This window comes from Apodemus sylvaticus, chromosome 5 (assembly GCF_947179515.1).
Source record: "Apodemus sylvaticus chromosome 5, mApoSyl1.1, whole genome shotgun sequence".
In the NCBI taxonomy this organism is placed as follows: Eukaryota; Metazoa; Chordata; class Mammalia; order Rodentia; family Muridae; genus Apodemus; species Apodemus sylvaticus.
In genome coordinates this window covers 72,693,881-72,707,232 of record NC_067476.1, presented here as the reverse complement: position 1 = coordinate 72,707,232, position 13,352 = coordinate 72,693,881, and the positions used below count along the sequence as shown (strand labels likewise).

Genomic DNA, 13,352 nt, shown 5'->3' with positions numbered 1-13,352 from the left:
TATCTTTGGGGGTCTATTCTGGCCTGGCCCCTGGGTTGCTAATGTCTGCTTCTCTCACTCCTCTCCCAGGCGTCCTTTTATTGGCCTCTTCCTTTCTCTGTCCCCCTTAGGGCATCCATACACAAACTCACTGGAAGGCCCAGCACCTGCCTTTCTTCACCCTTGGAGTTCTACCGGCTTGGCTCTGTCCTGGGGCTAGTGGGGAGAGCTTGGCGCTTTCCCAGAGGCAGGGGAGGAGGGAGGCTGGGAACACAGGCTGGGGCTTGGTGTCGCAATTCCGGGCCGTGCCGGGACCTTTGCTCCGCGAGGTGTCTATGGGAGGAGGGGGAGGGAACGCTGACTCTGAAGGCTGCTGGGATTAGGGTGGGGGTGACTGAGAAGCAGTCCTTCTGTAAGAGCAAAGAGTCTCCAGGGTGAGGAGAGGAAGGAGAGAGATGGAACTAGGCCGGTCTGCGGGGAAACGCGACAGTCTTGGTAGAGGGTAGGGGACAGGGTGGCGCCGGCTAAGAGGGTGGCCGGCTGGGGAGGAGTTAGTCTGGTGGGGAAGCTACCTCGTGGGCGGGAGCCTAATGAAGCTAAGCCGCCCCCCCCCCCCCCGGGTCGCCAGTAGGAAGGACCCCTTGACAGTCCCTCCCCTCGGCCTTTTCCTACATTACTGCTTCTCCTTGCTCGACCCTGTGCGCTCAGCTCTCGTCACTCGCTGCCCGCTGAGGCCTCGAGGGCCCGGTACTGCAACACCCTCTTGTCCCAGCAAGGGGGCTCCAGAGACTACGCAGCCAGGAAGTCTGGTGGCCTGGGGATTCGGCGGGTCTGTTCAGTGGCTGGGGGACTCTATCCTTGCATCTGGATGGGGAGGGATGTCATGGGAGGATGTTCTAGAAGCGAGGAATAATGCTAACGGGAGATCTGGGCAGGGGTAGAGTTTTACTAGGTCTCAGAAGAACTTCAGAGGTTCTGGGAGAGGAGGCCCTGTTCCGGCGAGATTATTGAGATGAGAACTTTATGCTAGGACTTCAGAAACGGCAGGGGAAAGATTATAATAAGCAGACTCATAGAGTGAGCTTGGATCCAATCTTGTGGTTCGGCCAACTTTGGCTCACCCTAAGGTCGGAGCAGAGGGAAGGACACTCCACATAGCCTGGAGGCCGGTGCAGAGGATAGAACAAGGCTGAGAACTCAAACAAGTCAGGATTGTACTCTTGCTTCTGCCACCTCCGCCCGTCTGTCTATAGGCAGTTTCCTTAATCTCTTTGAACCTTAGTTTGCTTATCTTCAAAATGAATTTAAGAATAGTCCAGACAGCGTCTAGGTTGTAGAGTTCAATGGCCAACCATTTGCCTAGCTTGCCTGAAGTCCTGGGTTTTATATCCAGAACAGGGAAAAAATTATATATATATTACACATGTGTGTGTGTGTGTACATATATATAATATGAGATTGTATGTATATGTGAGAGAGAGAGAGGAGAGAGAGAGAAAGAGAGAGAGGGAGAGAGACTCATGAATTCACCCGGGCAATGGTGGTGCATACCCTTAATCCTAGCATTCAGAGGCAGAGGCAGGTGGATCTCTGAGTTTGAGGCTAGCCTGGTCTACACAGAGAGAATTCAAGGACAGCCAGAACAGAGAAACTCTGTCTCAAAAAAACAAACCAAACCAACCAACCAACCAAATCCAGACTTCATAGGGATCTTATAAAGACGGCTTCGCGGGCTGAGCCATGATAAGTAGATGTCAGCGGATGCTGTGAGGACAGAAAAAACGCTGCACAGAGGGAGCCCAGGCCTAGTTCTGGAAAAGCGTAACCTCGCTCGTTCCTGCAGGACAGTGTCTTGGTAATGTCCCGGGCTCCAGGAAGAGATGTCCTTGTGGCTGGAGGCCCCAATGCCTGATGTCTCTCCTGGTAAGCTTTTTTATTCAAACCTTCTTCCCCGGGCCCAGGCCTCTGGCTCCTCTCCTCCCTCCCCTATCTGCATCCAGCCCCTTAGAAGCTCAGTCAGATCTACGCCTAGTGTTGCTCAAACCCTTTTCCCTGGTTCTAGTGCTTGATCAGTGAAGTCCTCAGTCTGGGTTTGCTCTTTTGGGAAGGCTGACATGTCCCATGCTTACGCAGCTCTGGCTTTGAGAGTTATGTCTGATCTATGAAGTGGGCGTCCTCCATCATCCCCAGGGGGCAAAGGTTAGCACCTTCATTTAAGATCTTGTTGTGCTAGCTGGGAGTAGTGGTGCACTCAGCACTTTAATCCCAGCCCTCAGAGCCGGGCGTGGTGGCACATACCTGTAATCCCAGCACTCTGGGAGGCAGAGGCAGGTGGATTTCTGAGTTCGAGGCCAGCCTGGTCTACAGAATGAGTTCCAGGACAGCCAGGGCTAAACACAGAAACCCTGTCTCTCTAGAAAACCAAACCCAAAAAACCAAAAAAAACAATAAAAAAATAAAAAAATAAAAATAAAAATTTCAGCACTCAGGCAGGAAGCAGAGGCATTTGGATCTCTGAGTTCAAGGTCAGCCTGGACTACACAGAGAAACTTTATGTGGGGGGCAGGTAGGGGGAGGGGGGCAACCTTGATATGCGAAGGACTGTGACTGACACCAGTCCCAGATCCCACAGAGTAGTGGAATCTGACATCAGGAGCTGTGGCCTAGCTGCCTTCTTCTTCTTTTTCTTCTTCTTCTTCTTTTTTTTCTTTATTTGTTCTTTGTTTGCTTTGAGACAGGGTTTCTCTGTTTAGCCCTGGCTGTCCTAGAACTTACTCTGTAGACCAGGCTAGCCTCAAACTCAGAGATCTGCCTGCCTCTGCTTCTCAAGTGCTGGGATTAAAGGTGTGTGCCACCATGCCTGGCTAGCTCACCTGCCTTCTAAGGGTAGAGTTGAGTTTGTAGTTTCCCAGCTGGGATACTTGGGAATGGAGTCTGTAGAGGACCTGAATCCTCACCCACTCTGCTGTGCTTCTCCTGGCCTCAGACTCTGCAACAGAGTTGTGGAAGACAGAACCTCAAGATGCAAGAGACCAGGGAGGCAACACTTGCATCCTCACGGAGGAAGCCAGGACGCCCCAATCAACTGGGGCTTCAAGGATAGGGTTGGAGTCAGCAGAGCCTACAGCCCTGCTCCTCAGGGCAGAGACCCTCCCAGAGCCTACAGGTAAGAATCACCTGGATTTGGGAGAGTTGGGGGAGGTAAAGTTTCCCTAGTTAGGGGAGGGAAACTCAGGGGATCTTTGATTTCTTTCTTTCCTTCCTTCCTTCTTTCTTTCTTTCTTTCTTTCTTTTTTGTTTTTTGGATTTGTTTTTTTCGAGACAGGGTTTCTCTGGAACTCACTCTGTAGACCAGGCTGGCCTCGAACTCAGAAATCCACCTGCCTCTGTCTCCCAGAGTGCTGGGATTACAGGCATGCACCACCACTGCCCGGCTGGATCTTTGCTTTCTAATGTCACAATTAAGTCCAAATGCTCCGGGCCAGCTTGACCTGAATGACTTTGGTGTGAATTGTGTCCATGTCTTAGGGATTTCTGAGCCTCAGTCTCCCTGCTTGTGAATTGAAGTTAATCCTTATGATCATCTTAAGGGTCGATGCTTATAAAGAGCTCATGTAGAACTTAGGACATTATTGTAAAGGATAGCAATTGTTATAATAGGTTAAGCCAGGCACTGCGGCATGTCTTGGCAATTCCAGCCACTCTGGAAGCTGAGACAAGATTGCTTGAGCCCAGGAGTTCAAAGGCTACATATTGTGAATCAGAGAGAGAGAGAGAGAGAGAGAGAGAGAGAGAGAGAGAGAGAAATTCAGTGAAGGGAAGGGAATGAAGAAATGAAGAATGCCTAGCTAGGAGTGATCAAAGAAAGGAGAACATTAACCCTTGTGTCTCTATCCAGAGCTTCGTCCACAAAAGCGGAAAAAGGGGCCCGCCCCCAAAATGCTGGGGAATGAGCTGTGCAGTGTGTGTGGGGACAAGGCCTCTGGCTTCCATTACAACGTGCTGAGCTGCGAAGGCTGCAAGGGGTTCTTCCGCCGCAGTGTCATCAAGGGAGCACGCTACGTTTGCCATAGCGGCGGCCACTGCCCCATGGACACCTACATGAGGCGGAAATGCCAGGAGTGCCGACTTCGCAAATGCCGCCAGGCAGGCATGAGGGAGGAGTGTGAGTGTCCCGGGCAGGGACTGGGAAGAGCTGATGGGGACATATTGGCGCCCTGCTGTGAAGGCAGACAGATGCTTACCCTTGCAGGGATCTCCTGAGTGTGGCTCAAAACTTCCTTATCTGGGCAGAGTGGCACATGCTTTTAGTCCCAACACTCAGGAGGCAGAGATGGATCTCTGTGAGTTCGAGGCCAGCCTTGGTCTACATAGCGAGTTCCAGGACAGCCAAGAACTACGTAGTGAGACCCTGTCTTAGAAATAAATAAATGAATAAATAACTCCTCCTTACAGTCACACACATCACCTGCCCTTGGCTCATTTCCCACCCCACACCTGGCCCTATCTTTAGGTGTCCTGTCAGAAGAACAGATCCGCTTGAAGAAACTGAAGCGGCAAGAAGAGGAACAGGCCCAAGCCACATCGGTGTCCCCAAGGGTTTCCTCACCTCCCCAAGTCCTGCCGCAGCTCAGCCCAGAGCAACTGGGCATGATCGAGAAGCTGGTGGCCGCCCAGCAACAATGCAACCGGCGCTCCTTCTCCGACCGACTGCGAGTCACGGTACTTGATCTGGGGAGAGGTGGCTGTCCCCGAAGCGCCAGCTCCCTTCTTGACTCACAGCAGTTTGCTCTTCCTTTTCTTCCTTGGGTAGCCTTGGCCCATTGCACCCGACCCTCAGAGCCGGGAAGCCCGCCAGCAGCGCTTTGCCCACTTCACCGAGCTGGCCATCGTGTCCGTGCAGGAGATCGTTGACTTTGCCAAACAGCTGCCTGGCTTCCTGCAGCTCAGCAGGGAGGACCAGATCGCCTTGCTGAAGACCTCTGCGATCGAGGTGGCTGGAAAGGGGAATGGGGTGAAGGGAGAGACAGAGTGGGATTATCTCCAAGGGACCTCCAGATATCCAGCTGGGAGAGTCCAAGCCACTGGGAAAGGGAATCAACGTCCTCTCAAGAGCCACGTACCAAGACCAGGCCCCTCGTCCCCGTCTGAAAGGTGCTGCTTGTGTGCAGGTGATGCTTCTGGAGACATCACGGAGGTACAACCCTGGGAGTGAGAGCATCACCTTCCTCAAGGATTTCAGTTACAACCGAGACGACTTTGCCAAAGCAGGTGAGATCCAGCATGGCCGGGGACTGGCACATTTCACCGTGGGGCCCATGGTGGAAATTAGCCAGGGGCCTGAGGTTCGGGTGCTTAGACAGTGAAGATGCCACAAGTTTTTCCAAGAGAGGAGTTTGGAATGTTGGTCAGCCACTCCTAACAGACCCCTCTCCACTGGAAGCATCTCCCTGGTGGAGACCAGGCAAGGCCTTTATCCTTGCTTAGAGAGGAAGTGCTACTTTGTACTGAGCTTGTGCTCTACATTTAAAAATATTGTGTAGCGGGCTGGAGAGATGGCTCAGTGGTTAAGAGCACTGGCTGCTCTTCCAGGGGTCATGAGTCCAGATCCCAGCAACCACGTGATGGCTTGCAACCGTCTATAGGGGGAATCTGATGCCCTCTTCAGGCAGGCGGGTGTATCTGCAGCAGAGCATTCATACATTAAATAAATAAAAATGTAAAATATATATTGTGTAGCTAGGAAAAGTTTTTGAAAACCATTTTATCAGGCCTTTTAACAGATAAAAGGCAAGAGACCTTTTTCAGATCATGCTCTTTATAGATATGCAGGCTCACTTCACCCTTATCAATCCCTTTCTGTCCCTTTTCCTGATGAGCTGTAGGACTAGAGTTGACGCATGACAAGCCTGCCGACCAGGAGAGCTAGTGTTCCCTCTAAGAATTAGTTCAAACTGCTGCTGGGGCCTGCTGCTCACAGCCAAGCAGCAGGGCTTCTCTCTCCTACAGCTGTTAGCGGAGTTCACGGAGCTCACGAGGCTGGAGCTGGGGCAGGAGAGACGTCTGTGTGAGACTGAGGAGTCTGGCAGCCGAGAGAGCGAGCAGGCTGCGAGCTGTAGCTGATGTGACTCTGTCCTTAGCTGATAGGTCCTGGGTTCCAGGGCAGAGTTCAGAAAGCTTTCACTGGTATTCGGTGACTCAGACCAACCCGTGAGCCTCTTGTCCCAATATGGGCTTTCTAGGAAAGGCTTTCTTAGAGGCAGGGGAGGGGCAAGGCTCCGGCAGACCCTCTTGTGTTTCTTTGGTTTTCTGAATGTCCAGGTTCCTGGCAGGTTTTGCGATGGCTCTGTCCAGCCTTCCAACCTAGCCCCGCCCCCCTTGTCTGCCAAGCACCTTTCCCTCAAAAACATGATAGCTCATAAGGCTCCTTTAACCCTTACCTCTGCCAGAACATCCTCTCTCTTGGACCCTTCTTGTCTCTTTAGCACTTGTGGACTTTGTATTTGAATCTGTACCTATTTATAAGATGTTTTTATTTAAGCAATCTTGATTTCATCATGTTTTTCATTTCTCATTTTATCAGTGTGTTCTTGGGGAAAAGGAACAGAAGGCTCTTTTTATTTTTTTCTTCTCTTTTTAAAAGCTTGGTCTACCTTGTTCTCTCTCTCTCTCTCTCTCTCTCTCTCTCTCTCTCTCTCTCTCTCATCTTTGTGTCCTGCTGGTTCTTTCCCTGGAGGTTCTGTTCTGTCAAGTCTCCCTCCGTTGCACACCCACTCCCATGTGTTGCTCACAGCGGCTGGCTAATGACGTGAACCCCGTCTCATTTGAGGGGTTCTTCCAGCAAGCGTTAGCAGACCCTGCCGGGGGCACAGCTCAATTCTAGAGCCTTCTCCCTTTATTTTGTATGAAGGGACTTTCAGAGCATATTTCAGAGCTTAAAATTTCATCAAGAAATGCTCGAGGAAGACAAAGCTTGCCTGTTGAATAGATGAACACACAACGCTTGGTGCGCATCAGGGTGAAGCTACAGGAAGTGACTCATCAAGAAACTGCGAGTGGAAAAGGATAGCAGATGGTTGCTAAAAGAACTCCGGGAAAGCCTGGAAAGCAGCGTGGGGTGGAGAGGGTGACGGTGGGAATGGAAGAAGCGTGCGGCCTAGTGCAGCTCAGGCTGCTGTGTGCTCTGTCTTCTATGCAGGAAGACTGCTCTGTTAGCGTTGGGTCTGTTCCTACTGCTTTAAATTGGGAGACAACTATGGGGATCAGTGGTTCAAGTCCACGGGCTGGGGAGGCAGCACACACCTCCGTGTCCAGGGGCAGGCAGAGGCAGAAGCATCTCTGGAGCTCACCGGCCAGCCAATCTAGATGAAATGGCTTGCTCCAAGTTAGTGAGAGACTCTCTCTCCAAAAAACTAAGGTGGAAATCAATAGAGAAAGATCCCTGATGTTGACTGCTGGCTTTCACATGAGCATGCATAGGCAAGCGTACCCCCCACACACATACAAGTGTGTGCACACACATGTTCAATGCCATCCTTGGCTACATAGGGAGTATGATGCTCATCTGAGTTATAGAAGACATTGTCACAAAGCCAAAACAAGTAAAAAACAAAACACCCCAAACCGAAATCAGGAGAGAAGTCAGGCATGGTGGCACACACACACCTTTAATCTCAACATTTGGAAGGCAGACACAGGCAGATCTCTGAGTTCCAGGACAGCCAGGTCTACATAGTGAGTTCCAGGGCAGCCAAGGGCTATGACACACACACACACACACACACACACACACACACACACACACACCAACTGAAGTGAATATAGTGTAGTTGGTAGAGTGCTTGCCTAAGTTATATGAGGGCTCTCGGTACTGTGTGGTTGTGGTAGTAGATACCCATAATATTCAACAAGATAGAGAGGCATGAGAACCAGAAGTCCAAGATCATCCTCAGGCACATCGTGAATTTGAGGCCAGCCTGGGCTTCTGGAGACCTTATAGCCATTTTAAAAATTTAACTGAACACAGTAGATATCACATATACTATTTACTAATCTAAAAAGTTTATGAGGTAGCTATTACTACCTATGCATTACAGATGGGGACTCTAGGACCCAGGCAGGTTAAATATTTTACCTCAAGTCACCCAGCTTAGTCAATGGTAGATTTCAAGGGAGTCAGATCCTGACAGTCTCGAACCTCAGTCCACACCTTTAGCCACACTGTAGTCTCTCCAGGATGTAATAAAGTGATATCAGCTGTAACACTAGTATTCAGATAAGCCAAGAAGGGTTTCTTTTTTTTTTTTTCTCCTCCTCTTCTTCCTCCTTCGACTCTTCTTTTGTTTTTGCTTTTGAGTAAGGTTTCTCTGTGTTCTAGAACCCACTCTGTAGACCAGGCTGGCCTTGAACCCACAGAGATCTGCCTGCTCCTACCTCCCAAATGCTGGGATTAAAGGGGAGCAGCATCCCTACCCCACTCTATATAGGGTTTATCTATAAGCCAAAGTCAGAGATACCTATATTTTTAGAAATGTGGCACCTTGAGAATCCTAATAATATAATCATTATATAGTTCAACACTTTTGTTTTTCAAGACAGGGTTTCTCTGTGTAGCCCTGGCTGTCCTGGAACTCCATCTGTAGACCAGGCTGGCTTCAAACTCAGAGATCTGCCTGCCTTTGCTTCCCAGTGCTGGGATTAAAGGCGTATGCCACCACCACCTGGCTTAATTCAACAGTTTTTGTGTGTCAGACATTGTTCTAAACCTTCTGCATGCTTTATCATATAACCATCTGTATAACATATGACAAAATACCTGCAAGGGCAACTTAAGGCAGGAGGGCAGTGTTGGCTCCTGGGTTAAGGGGGGGGTGGCAGCAGGTGGAGGTGGTCACACAGGATCCACAGCCAGCCATGTAGGGGCCGGTGAGAGCCAGTGCTCAGCTTGCAGTATCCTGTCCCTCACAGACCTGCCTAGAGCTGGGTCTCCTAAGTGATTTTACAGTCTGTCAAGTTGACAGCCGAGTAACCATCACATCATCACAATAAATATTTGTTTTTGTTTTGGTATTGTTTTTTTTTGCTTTGTTTTGTTTTGTTTTGAGACAGCATCTTGCTATGTGGTCCAAACTGACTTGGAACTTGAAATCCTCTTGTCTCAGCCTTTCAATTACATTCATGTGCCACCATGCCCAGAGCAGTCGTTTTGTTAGCTAGATTAGATAGAGTCAACCATGACTCGAATTTCACAGAGGAGGCTTAGAGAAGTTTAGAACTTGTTTTTTTTTTTTTTTTTTTTTAAGATTTATTTATTTATTTATTTAATGTATATAAGTGCTCTATCTGTATGTATGCCTGCATGCCAGCAGAGGGCATCAGACCCCAGTATAGATAAAGGTTGTGAGCCACCATGTGGTTGCTGGGAACTGAACTCAGGACCTCTGGAAGAGCAGGCAGTGCTCTTAACCACTGAGCCATCTCTCCAGGCCTAGAAGCTTGTTCTGACATGGCAGGGACCTGGAGACCTTTTAGTCCGCGAGGAAGTTGAGTTGGAAGTTGAGTTGGAAGTTGAGTTGGAACACCTCCTGCTCCTGCTGTGATCCTCAGCCTCCTTTCTTCTTCCCCAGGACTGCAGGTGGAGTTCATCAACCCCATCTTTGAGTTCTCCAGAGCCATGAATGAACTGCAACTCAACGATGCTGAGTTTGCTTTGCTCATTGCCATCAGCATCTTCTCTGCGGGTACGGAGGAGGGGCAAGGGGGAAACCCAGGGCTATGGTCCCTACAGTGGGTGAGAGGTTGGGTGGGACATGTCCCGATTTGGGAGTTGTGATTTGGATTATGGAGCCAAGACTGTGGCCAGATCTGCTCCTCAGCTCTGCTGATGACCTACAGACAGACCCAACGTGCAGGACCAGCTCCAAGTAGAGAGGCTGCAGCACACGTATGTGGAGGCCCTGCACGCCTATGTCTCCATCAACCACCCCCACGTGAGTCTCCCTCAGGATCTTTCTCTTCTGTCTTCAGACCCATTATCCGATACCCACTTTCCTTCAAGAATTCTGTCTCCACCTAGCATGATAATTCCTGTGTCTCTAACAAAGTCCCTGTCCTATCTCACCATTTCTGGGAAAGAGCAACAACTAGACTTCCCCCACCCCACCCCCCAGGACCGACTGATGTTCCCACGGATGCTAATGAAGTTGGTGAGCCTCCGGACGCTGAGCAGCGTCCACTCGGAGCAAGTGTTCGCACTTCGCCTGCAGGACAAAAAGCTCCCCCCTCTGCTGTCTGAGATCTGGGACGTCCACGAGTGACTGTTTCTCCGTGTCCTTTGTTGCCCACAAGGCTGTGGCTTACTGACTGCTTCCTAGGGGTGGAGCAGACTGAGAAGGGCAAACATTCCTGGGAGCTGGGAGAAGGAGATCCTTGCATAGCATTAAGGGAGAGTCGTCAACGGGGTTGGGTGTTTTGTGGCTGCTGGGCAGTTGGGGACCCACTAATGTTGTAAACCGTCTGAAGACCTTGTTGACCCAACCAAATAAACTATCCGGGAGGGCCACTTTGTGCAGGGTTCTTCAGAGCCCTGCCCATCCTGCCTCTACCACTTCCTGTTTTTCCTCATGGTGCCCCAAAGAAATTCTCCGCTATCACTCTGTGGCTTGGCTGTAAAGTGCCTCAGGGCTGCTTCACCAATAGATATGGCACTTGAAACAGGAAGACCAAGATGAATATAGAACTAGGGAAGCAAATTTCTGGATAGAGAGTGGGGCTGCTGCCCTGTCAGAGGAAGCCTTTGTCTGTTACGATCTGCCTCCAGACTCTGAGGAGAGGGGCAAATCACAAGCGACAGCTTTTGTTCTCTAGGCCGGCGGCTTAGGTGCTCCTTCCCCTTTAATGATCCAGGTTGGAGCAGGTGCCCTTTCTGTTGGGGGAGGAGTTGGATCTTCAGCAATAACTTAGCAGTACACTTCACGTGTGTGTATAAACTGTCTTACTTTTTCCATTGGCATCTGAAAAAAAAAGTACAGCTTTAAGACCCAGGGCCCGGTACTTCCTTTTGGGTTCTGGTCCCTGTGGGACTGGAAGAAAAGTTCCCAGTAGGCCAGTGAAGGATGACAAATGTTTGAGTTGTCAAAAGAACTGGACTCCATTTCCCAGAGAGCATCGCGGCACCGTTCTCGTTCCCCTACCTTAGTGTAGGTAATACCCTGGCAGCTCAGGTCCGAAGTTCCCCCCGCCATTCCGACTTGGTAGATTCCACCGACAGACAAGTCGGCCTTCCTGCCTGGGCGTCTGGGCACATCCAAACCGCGGGTAGGGGGAGCCCTATGAGGTTTGGGTAAACTGTCAGAAAGTCTTAGGGGCAGTTTATCTTGAGAAGTACTGTCAGATTGATCAACATGTCCTCAAGATGGACTCTATAACCAAGTCGAATTTAAAAGCTATTTGAGCAACCAAAACAAAATGTATTCCTTCGAGTCCTCCCCTTGACACCTACCTGCACTGGGCTGGCCCAGTGCATCCCAGCCGGTTCCCACTCCCACAACGCTAGGTGCGTGCGTAGCCGGGCTCCGCTGGCTGCAGCCCCGGCCCCCGGGCGGCGAATGGTACGGCCCCAGCCCCCTCGGCCTCCCCCTCCGGCATCAGGTCTGAGTGGTACGCGCCCCCCGGTGCAGACGCGGAACTGGCGCCCGCTGGCCGCGGCGCCGGGCTAGGAAGCGAGGAGCGCTCCGCGGCGGGGAGACGGCGGGCGGGTCTGGCAGGTTCCTGCGAGAGTAGGTAGGGGAGCGCCCGCTCTCGGGAGCCCTGTGTGGGTCTTAGAGGGGGAAAGTGGCGCCTGAGAGGAGAAGCGGCTCCTGGAGGAAAGGGTCTCCGAGGCGGCCCTGAAGGAGCGAGCGCGAGGGGGCGTGGAGCCTGCTGAGAAAGTGAGGCGGGGGTCGGGGCGCGGCGCCCGCGCGGCCGCAGGGTTGCGGGCCCGGGATGCGGGTTCCCGGGAGGGGGCGAGGAGCTGTCCAGCAGGAGAAGGGGCGGGCAGAGCTGTCCAGCCCCGGGCCCGCGGAGGCACCAGCGCCTGGCGCGTGTGCGCGTGCGTGCGTGCGCACGACTTATTTTTTTGATTAGCGTTTGGAGAACCACGTTTGGTTCTCTAAACTATACATATATATTTACATTTCAGCGCTCAGTATTGGCTTGCTGAAGACTAGGCACACCATTTAATCATTTGCTGCAACTGCTCCCTTTTCCATCCTCCCGCAGCACAATTCTTCCTCGTGCTCTCTCCTTCCTCAGTCCTAATCATCGCTGGCTTCATTGCTCCAGTTCTCCCCCCATGCTGGACCAGTCTGTTGATGAGCTTGCAAGGTCACTGCCTGGGGAGGAGGAGGAAGGAGAGGAAGCCTCCCGTTGTGCTCACGTCAGCAAAGATGTCATGCCGTCCTTGGGTCGGGTTCTTGTGGTTTTTACTATGAGATCCTGCCCCAAATGAGGGAAGAATCCATGGCCATTGTAGGCTGAAAAGGCAGAGATTACCTAAAAGTCTGTGGACAGTAGACGTGAGTGGTGATGTAGGATTATAGCAGAAAGGTGTGCATTTAGAGGTGTGGACTACAGCGGGACAAGAGCTAGGGGCTTTACATTAGTAAATAAGATTGAGGCAAGAGGCAGAGTCTGGGCCTGGTGGGTTGTGAAGACTGAATGAGTTATAGGTGGTGTTAGAGGATGTAGAGTCTGGGGAAGGCAGAGAAGGACAGTATTGATTATCTTTGTAGCCTGAGTATCTGAAGTCTGTGGCTATTGATGGGATCCGAATTGAGGTTAAAAATACATTCGACCACTGCTGGCTAGGATAGTCCCAAGGTCTCAGGTTCTCATAGCAGCTCTGAAAGGAGAACTGTAAAATATGAATTTGGAGAGGGGCTTCATCTCACCAACACTAGAGAGGCTCCGTAATTAATTCACTGTTAGGAGAAAGCATCAGTACCCATTTTTTCCTTTTCTTTTTCTTTCTTTCTTTTCTTTTCTTTTTTTCTTTTTCTTTCTTTCTTTCTTTCTTTTTTTCTTTTCTTTCTTTCTTTTCTTTCTTTTTTTTTTTTTTGAGATTTTAGCCAGATGATGCTTCTGGTTTTCAGTGTAAACCTGTATTTAAAGTCCCAGCCTCTGGTTCTACAAATTCTGTTTTGTGATAAGGTGCTGTAATACAGAGCTGAATCTAGCTTGCTTATAGGTGGATATGTGTGTCTAGAACACAGTATGGCTTTTGCCTGTGTCCCATGTGATAGCTCCGTTCCTCTTAGGAGGAAGGGAGCTCAGCTCTGTAATGATGCTCCACTTTTGCAATATGTTCATGCAATATGTTCATGTAGTTGGGAGAA

The 13,352-nt window shown here is 50.6% G+C and overlaps 2 protein-coding genes across 21 annotated transcripts in view; both read left to right on the top strand.

Annotated features, from left to right (window-relative positions):
• The first annotated feature begins 348 nt into the window (after positions 1-348).
• On the top strand, positions 349-10,582 carry Nr1h3 (nuclear receptor subfamily 1 group H member 3). 5 transcript variants are annotated; one of them, XM_052182943.1, is made up of 10 exons: positions 349-413; positions 1,823-1,902; positions 2,966-3,145; positions 3,878-4,144; positions 4,493-4,701; positions 4,793-4,972; positions 5,151-5,250; positions 9,606-9,719; positions 9,874-9,968; positions 10,149-10,582. In XM_052182943.1, exons 2-10 carry the CDS (start codon positions 1,860-1,862, stop codon positions 10,293-10,295), a joined length of 1,335 nt encoding a protein of 444 aa, XP_052038903.1. In that variant the 5' UTR covers positions 349-413; positions 1,823-1,859; the 3' UTR covers positions 10,296-10,582. The 5 variants fall into 5 exon arrangements, with proteins under 5 accessions (XP_052038903.1, XP_052038902.1, XP_052038904.1 ...); XM_052182942.1 differs by having other exon boundaries at positions 394-481; XM_052182944.1 differs by lacking the exon at positions 349-413 and adding an exon at positions 451-474.
• Positions 10,583-11,500: 918 nt separating this feature from the next.
• Madd (MAP kinase activating death domain) overlaps positions 11,501-13,352 on the top strand; it is a 42,918-nt gene continuing 41,066 nt past the window's right edge. For 5 of the 16 annotated variants that reach the window (XM_052182924.1, XM_052182935.1, XM_052182938.1 and 2 more), the window contains exon 1: positions 11,502-11,588. The gene's annotated coding sequence lies outside the window, so the exon portion shown is untranslated. Of the gene's footprint in view, positions 11,589-11,611; positions 11,761-11,827; positions 11,907-13,352 lie in introns of those variants that run through there. The other 11 variants (XM_052182929.1, XM_052182928.1, XM_052182923.1 and 8 more) reach the window with 5 other exon arrangements.